Source organism: Salpingoeca rosetta (assembly GCF_000188695.1).
Source record: "Salpingoeca rosetta unplaced genomic scaffold supercont1.14, whole genome shotgun sequence".
In the NCBI taxonomy this organism is placed as follows: domain Eukaryota; class Choanoflagellata; order Craspedida; family Salpingoecidae; genus Salpingoeca; species Salpingoeca rosetta.
The window spans coordinates 140,097-147,596 of NW_004754920.1; the positions used below are offsets into that span (position 1 = coordinate 140,097).

At 56.5% G+C, this 7,500-nt stretch overlaps 2 protein-coding genes across 2 annotated transcripts in view; one reads left to right on the forward strand and one right to left on the reverse strand.

The window, feature by feature from the left end:
* Positions 1-936, reverse strand: part of PTSG_06148 (uncharacterized protein) — a 1,204-nt gene extending 268 nt beyond the window's left edge. Inside the window, exons 1-3 of the mRNA XM_004992983.1 lie at positions 638-936; positions 273-366; positions 1-76 (exon numbers count right to left, since the gene is read on the reverse strand). The exon at positions 1-76 is cut by the window's left edge and continues 268 nt beyond it. Of these exons, the coding sequence (XP_004993040.1) occupies positions 12-76; positions 273-366; positions 638-799 (321 nt within the window). The 5' untranslated portion in view covers positions 800-936 and the 3' untranslated portion in view covers positions 1-11. The remainder of the gene's footprint in view (positions 77-272; positions 367-637) is intronic.
* Positions 937-997: 61 nt separating this feature from the next.
* Positions 998-7,500, forward strand: part of PTSG_06149 (uncharacterized protein) — a gene marked incomplete at its 5' end in the record, with an annotated part of 7,254 nt that continues 751 nt past the window's right edge. The window contains 17 exons of the mRNA XM_004992984.1: positions 998-1,066; positions 1,295-1,397; positions 1,833-1,854; positions 1,982-2,029; positions 2,177-2,236; positions 2,438-2,537; positions 2,795-2,890; positions 3,067-3,264; positions 3,475-3,564; positions 3,804-3,955; positions 4,109-4,183; positions 4,463-4,560; positions 4,880-4,994; positions 5,278-5,842; positions 6,104-6,271; positions 6,404-6,946; positions 7,315-7,500. The exon at positions 7,315-7,500 is cut by the window's right edge and continues 342 nt beyond it. Of these exons, the coding sequence (XP_004993041.1) occupies positions 998-1,066; positions 1,295-1,397; positions 1,833-1,854; positions 1,982-2,029; positions 2,177-2,236; positions 2,438-2,537; positions 2,795-2,890; positions 3,067-3,264; positions 3,475-3,564; positions 3,804-3,955; positions 4,109-4,183; positions 4,463-4,560; positions 4,880-4,994; positions 5,278-5,842; positions 6,104-6,271; positions 6,404-6,946; positions 7,315-7,500 (2,688 nt within the window). The remainder of the gene's footprint in view (positions 1,067-1,294; positions 1,398-1,832; positions 1,855-1,981; positions 2,030-2,176; positions 2,237-2,437; positions 2,538-2,794; positions 2,891-3,066; positions 3,265-3,474; positions 3,565-3,803; positions 3,956-4,108; positions 4,184-4,462; positions 4,561-4,879; positions 4,995-5,277; positions 5,843-6,103; positions 6,272-6,403; positions 6,947-7,314) is intronic.

Here is a 7,500-nt window from a genome sequence, read left to right on the forward strand (position 1 = left end):
GTGTGGGCGGTTCAGCCCTGGAAGATGCCCCTGTGTGCATCCATCACCTTCAGTGCCTCACCATACTTCTTCAGATCTGCGTATTCACGTGCACGTGCACGTGCATGTGTGTGTGTGTGAATACAAGATGGGCAAGAGAGCGGAAGCAGTGAGCAAGCGGGTGAGAACAACACGGGTGACAGCGCAAGCGTCTACATCGCCCACAGACACAACATGGCTGTCGCACGCACTGCACTCACACACACTCTCTCTCAAACACACATCACACTCACCAAAGTTGTCGCCAAAGTTGGACATGGTCCAGCCAGTCATTGTACCGTCCGCGTTCACCTTGCCGGTCACCTCAATGCACTTGGTCAAGTCGCTCTGCCATTGTGTGGGTTGAGACAAGAGAGACGGAGAGGGGAAGAGAGATGGAGAGTGGGAGAGGGAGAGAGGGAGAGAGGAAGAGGGGGAGGGTGAGGGTGAAAGAGACACAAAGAGACAAGTATACACAGATCCACACACACACAGACACACAAGCAAGCACACGTACACACACACACACACACACACACACACACACACACACAAGCAAGCACACACGCAGACACGCACACAGACACACACACACACAGACACACACACGCACTCTCACCACTGCGGCGTCGAAGATGACGCGCACGTTTGATCCGTCTGCTGCCTGCATGTCCACCACGGTGGAGCCGTCGTGGCTCAGCACCTCGCCCACCAGCACCACCGTCTCATCCACGTGGTCGTTGAGATCAGACCCTGCAAGCCGCGCCTTGAACGTGTCCATCGCTGCTCGTCTCGTGCGTGTGTGCGTGCTTGTATCTGTGCTTGTGTGGTTTGCGCAGTCTTGTTTTGGCGCGAAACTTTTTCTGCGCGGCAAATCAAGTTCGACGAAGACAAATGAAGCTTTTCTGTCATTGGGACATTTATCGAAAATCATCCCATTTATTTCCACCTTCACTGGCGAAACACAAACAAGGCCGAGATGCTGAAGGCGTTTGTGGTTGCGGTTGTGGGTCTTGTGGCCCTGGCTACGCTCGCGGCTGATGCCAAGGTGCGTTCGTGTGTGTGTGTGTGTGTGTGTGTGTGTGTGTGTGTGTGTGTGTGTGTGTGTGTGTGTGTGTGTGTGTGTGTGTGTGTGTGTGTGTGCGCGCGCGTGTGTGTGTGTGTGTGTGCGCGTGTGTGATTGAACGAGTGCAGGAGAGAAGCACATTGATCACGCTGATCACGCTGATCACGCTGATCACGCTGTTGTGTCGTGAAATGTTTTGTTCCATGACAGTTCACCAGCAGCGAGTACTGGGGCGAGTACAACACCACCTCTGGCCCAGTCGAGGGCAAGATCAACGTTCACCTGGTTCCCCACACCCACGATGACACCGTACGTCCTTGCCCGTGGGAAGCCTTTCCTTTTGTTTCACTCGTAACTCACACTCACACAAACACACACACAAACACACTCACACACAACACTCACACACACACAAACACACACACACACACACAAACAAACACACACACACACACACTCACATCCACTCACACACACACACACAAACACACACACACACACACTCACATCCACTCACTGACTCACACACTCCCTCAACCACATCAATGCGCACTGCTTTGTACATTGCAGGGTACGTGCACTTCAACAGCGAGGAATGTGTTGATCTTGTTTGACTGCCTTGCCCAACTGGTTTTGTTCAGTCCAGTGTTGCTCCGCTCAAACTCATCCACATCACCCTTTCATAATACGCACTCGAACCTCGTCCATCCGCCCGCCCTGAACCGGGTCTTGACGCGCCTTTCCAAAGGCTGGCTCATCACCGTTGACCAGTGAGTAGAGTCGCCGTCGTCGTCGCTTGGATGATGTGGTGTGCTGACCGCAGCATGTCCCTGATCTCTCCATTTTTTCTCACCTTTGCATTGTGTTGCATTGCGCTCCATCGTGTTTGCATCATAGGTACTACACCACTGCTGTCAACTACATCCTGGACACCGTCATGACCCGGTCTGTTTCCTTGCGCTGAATGGGCGAGTTCCTGTTTCACGATGACGATGCAATATTTGCCGCGTGTGGCTTGTTCAATTCCATGTTTAACTGACATGCCTGCATGTTGGCATGCCTGCGTTTTTTCCTTGTGCCCTGGTGTGGTAGTCTGGAGGAGAACCCCGATCGCAAGTTCATCTACGTCGAGACGGGCTTCTTCGAGCGCTGGTGCGTCGTGGTGCCTTGTGGTCTGCTGCTGGTGATGTCGAATAGGGCACAACCCCACCATCCACAAGACAATATGATGCACGATCGAATAATACGCACACACACACACACACACACACACACACACACACACACACACACACACACACACACAAACACGCACACACACACACACCCACACCCACCCACACACACACACAGGTGGATTCAGCGGAACGAGGAGACGAAGAAGCGGTTTGCAAAGCTCGTCGCCAACGGGCAGCTCGAGTTCGTCAACGGCGGCTGGTGCATGCACGACGAGGTAGCATATCGGATCATGGTGGTGGTGGTGGTGGTGGTGGTGGTGTGGTTTGCCTTGTGTTGCGTTGTTGGGGGGAAATAGGCGTGTTTGCGACTGGCACATAGCAAGTGGTCCGTGCAATGTCCGCCCTACACCACCCTCACATCAGCCTTCTACACCGCCACACTGCCCTCCTGCACCACTAACCTCCACCACCACGACCACGACCTCCACCACCATCACCACTACCTACATCACCATCATCACCCTCATGACAGGCGGGCCCGCACTATGTTGAGATGGTTGAGAACACGGCGCGCGGTCACCTCTTCCTCAAGAAGAACTTTGGCATCGCTCCAAACGGCACTTGGCAGGTGCGCAGTCGACGCGCGCTTGTGTTTGCGTGCGTTTGTGGCTGGGGTGGAGCGGGATGGAAGCTGAAAGCCGTACAACACGCATGTGCATGTGTTTTTCTCTCTCACACGCACACACACACACACCACCACCACCACCACCACCACACACACACACACACCTACCCCCACTTTAGATTGACCCGTTTGGCCACACCAACACGCAAGCGTGGCTGATTGGGCAGTACGCTGGCCTGCAGTACCTCTACTTTGGACGCATGGACAACCAGGACTTCAACATGCGCAAGAACCTGTCGTCCATGGTTGCTCCAGATGTTCCCCGCTCCCTGGAGTGGGTCTGGCAGGGGTCAAAGACATTCGGAAGCGAGTTCCAGGTCGGTTGCGTGGGAGCGTTGTGCTGGTGGCGGTTGTCGCTTGTGTTCTCGCTGCTAGTGTGTCTGTGATTGTTTTTGTGCGTGGTGTGCGTATGTGTGTGTGTGTGTGCATGCGACCGGGTAACAGGTTTATTGTTTGCACATTTCTTACTTAAGCTGCGCATTACACATGACTGACACGCTCACTCACCTTCTATTGGTGGTGGTTAGACGTTCACCGGCGAGCTGTACGGCGGCGGCGGCGGCGGTTATGGCGCTCCCAACGGCCTCGACTTTGATGGCAGCGACAACCAGGTTTGTGTCAGTGCTAGTTGTATTTGGTGGTGGTGTTGGTGGTGGTGTTCATGGTGTTGGTGGTGTTCATGGTGCTGGTGGTGTTGGTGGTGTTCATGGTGTTGGTGGGCAAGACCACGATTTGCAATCCTTGCTTGTTTGTTTGAACACCCACCCTTCTCATGCAAACACACACACACACATACATACACATACACACACACACACACACACACACACACACACACACACACACACACGAGCAGGTGCAAGACGACCCTCGCCTGCACGACTTCAACCTGGACTCGTTTGTGGAGACGTTCATCTCTGCCGCAAAGGACCAGGCGCAACACATGCGCACGGAGCACATCATGTGGGCCATGGGATCAGACTTCAACTATCAGAACGCAGACCACTGGTGTGTGCGTGTGCGTGTGTGCGCAGACTTTTTTTACCCTGAGCGCATGCCTTGTGTCATGTGGGCGTGGAGCAGTATGCCTCTCGTGTTCAGTTTGCATCTGCATTCGCTCACTTCCAACTTGTGCCTCTCTCTCTCTCTCGCCTGTGCCAGGTACAACAACCTTGACAAGCTGATCCACCACATCAACAAGAACGGCACTGTCAACGCCTTCTACTCCACACCAACGTGCGTCCTCACGTGACAGCACAAGACAGCGTGTCTGCTCGTGCCTATCGGTGTAGCGTGTGTTCATGGACTCGCACTCTTCAGCATCATGCGTCTCCCAACCCTCACATTCACACACACACATGCAACCGCGACATAAACCTCACTCTCTTGTACACACACACACACACACACACACACACACACACACACACACACACACACAAAAACACACAAACACACACAAACACACACAACCACACAAACACACAAACATACACCCGGCATGTCACGGTGCAGCATCTACACGAAATGGAAGCACAAGGCCGGGCTCAAGTGGGAGGCGCGCTACGATGACGTCATGCCGCTCGCAGACAACGCCCACCACTACTGGAGCGGTCAGTGCTGGCGGTCACGTGGTGGTGTTGGCATTCACACATGCCCTGAAGCAGAAGTGAACACCCACACACGTACACACGCACACACACGTACACACGTACACACACACACGTACACACGTACACACACACACCCACACACACACCCACACGCACCCACACACGTACACACGTGCACACTCACACACATACGCACACACGCACACATACACACACACACACACACACACACACACACACACGCACACACACACACACACGCACACCTTCTCCCTATTCTTCGTTCTCACCCACGACCACCGCCACGCCCTTCCGTCAGGCTACTTCACGAGCCGCCAGAGCCTTAAGAAGTATCTTCGCGTCATGTCGAACCTGCTGACGTCCTCCCGCCAGCTCGCCCTCCTCACCAACACCTCCACATGCACCTCCACCACGTACACCCAAACCGTCTGGTGAGCGCGCGCACTTGCGCTTGTGTGATCATTTGGACTTGCGCATGGATATGTGCTTCATCGTCTGAGAGTTTCAGCAGTTTAGTTTGTTGGTTGCCTGTGCGAGCAAACTTGCACGGTCATCCATCTTTCTTCCCCACCCCTCGCCCTCCCTTCACCCTTCTTCACCTCTTCCTTCCTTTCACCATACATACACCCTCCCTCCCTCCTATCGCCACCACCACCGCCACCACCACCACTACCACCACCACTACCCCCACGTTAGCACGGACAACCTGGAGGCTGCGATTGCTGTGTCGACGCACCACGACGGACTGAGCGGCACGGAGAAGCAGGCTGTTGCCGACGACTACTCGCTGCGCATTGCTGGTGGCGAGCAGGAGACACGCGGCATGGTGGCGCAGGTGTTTGACCGCCTCGCGGGCATGAAGGACGCGCAGTTCTGCAACACGGAGCGCGGCCTCAACATCTCCTTCTGCCCCTTCACGACAGACGCAGCGGAGTTCTCCATGATTGCATACAACCCGCAGGGCCAGCGCTCGAAGCAGGTGTTCCGCGTGCCCATTGCCTCCTCCCACGCATCCGTTGTCTCCAGCACAGGCAAGGCCGTGCCCAGCCAGGTGGTGCCGCTCACCGACCGCGAGATTGGGCTCTCCAAGGCCTACCTGCAGTTCCAGGAGATGGACAACAAGCAGCGCGTGGCAGAGTTCACCAACAACGCCACGCACGTCGTCACGTTTGTTGCCGATGTCCCCGCCGTTGGTTATGAGACGTTCACCATCTCCACTGGCAGCGAGCTCGTCAACGAGGCAGCCGCATCCGCTTCCACGGTCCGTTCAAAAGCAGCTGCGTGACCGGATGTTGTAGTGTGTGTGTGTGTGTGCGTACGTGTGTGTGTGTGCGTGTGCGTGTGCGTGTGTGTGTGTGTGCGTACGTGTGTGTATGTGCGTACGTGTGTGCATTGTTTGCATTGTTTGCACGTGTGCATTCCTTTGTCAGCAAGGCGTGCTCGCTACGCGTGCTTGGTTGATATTTTCACCTTTCATTCAACACCACCACCACCACCGCCACCGCCGGTACCGGCTGTGCAGTTTGCGTCGCCGTTCTCTGCTGTGCGCATCGCCAACGAGTACTACGAGCTGAGCTTTGACGGACCCGACGCCACCGCCAGCGTGCGCAACCTCAAGACCAACGTCACGGAGCGCGTGGCAATCGACATTGGCTTCTACAACTCGTCGCTCGGCGGCTGCACGTACGGCGTCGGCACGTGGGCGGAGAACGAGGAGCTTGAGCACCCGAAGCAGGCGCGCGTGCGCCGCGAGGAATACGAGTACGGCATGGATGACGCTGTGAACATTGGCGACTCCGGCTTTGGCTGCGATGGGCAGAAGTCTGGCGCGTACATCTTCCGCCCCAACAACAGCATGGTGTGGCCTGCGGCATGCACGGACGGCAACTGCACGCGCGCGCCCAAGATCACGGCCAGCACGGGCCCGCTTGTGAGCGAGGTGTACATCACGTACGCCAACTGGGCCACGCTCATTGTGCGCCTGATTAGCGGCGTTGACCGCATCGAGGTTGAGTACACCGTTGGGCCCATCCCGCAGGCCAACTTCGAGGGCGGCTCGCCCTACCTGCAGGGCAAGGAGGTTGTGCTGCGCTACAACACCACGCTCAGCACCAACGGCCACTTCTTCACGGACTCCAATGCCCGCGAGATGGTTGAGCGCGTGTACAACAAGCGCGGGCCGGCCTACCCGAACCCCTACCAGATCTCGGAGCCCGCTGCAGGCAACTACTACCCCGTCAACGCGCTGATGGCGCTTGAAGACAAGGCGAAGAACGTCGGCTTCTCTGTTGCTGTCGACCGCTCGCTTGGCGGCGCGTCCCTCGCCAGCGGCTCGCTCGAGCTCATGGTGCACCGTCGCACGCAGGTAACCATCATGATGGTGGTGGTTGTAGTGGTGGGTGGTTGTTGTGGTGGGTGGTTGTAGTGGTGGGGGGGGGTTGTAGTGGTGGTTGTACCGATGGCGGCGGTGCGCGCGCGCGAGAGAGAGTGCGTGAGAGTGTGTGTACGTGTGCGTGTGCGTGTGTGTGTGTGTGTGCGGGTGCGTGTGTGTGCGGGTGCGTGTGCGTGTACCCTTGTGCATGTCTTGCATCGTCTGCTTGACTTGCATCTGTAACCTTCCGTCTTGTCTTTCTTGCCTCGCTCACGCCACCGTGAATGTTGCATCTCACAACATATCCCTCCCATCTTCGGCTCCCCCGTCCTCTCCTTCCCCCTCCTTTTACTCTTCTGCAGGCGGATGACTCGCGCGGTGTGGGCCAGCCCATGAACGAGACCATGTGCGGCTGCCGCGACCAGGACCCCAACAACATTGGCCAGTGCAACTGCACCGGGCTCATCATCAAGGGCATTAACTACCTGTACCTCGACTCCATCCCCAACACCAACGCTGCTCGCCGCACGGGCTCCGAGGACCTCAAC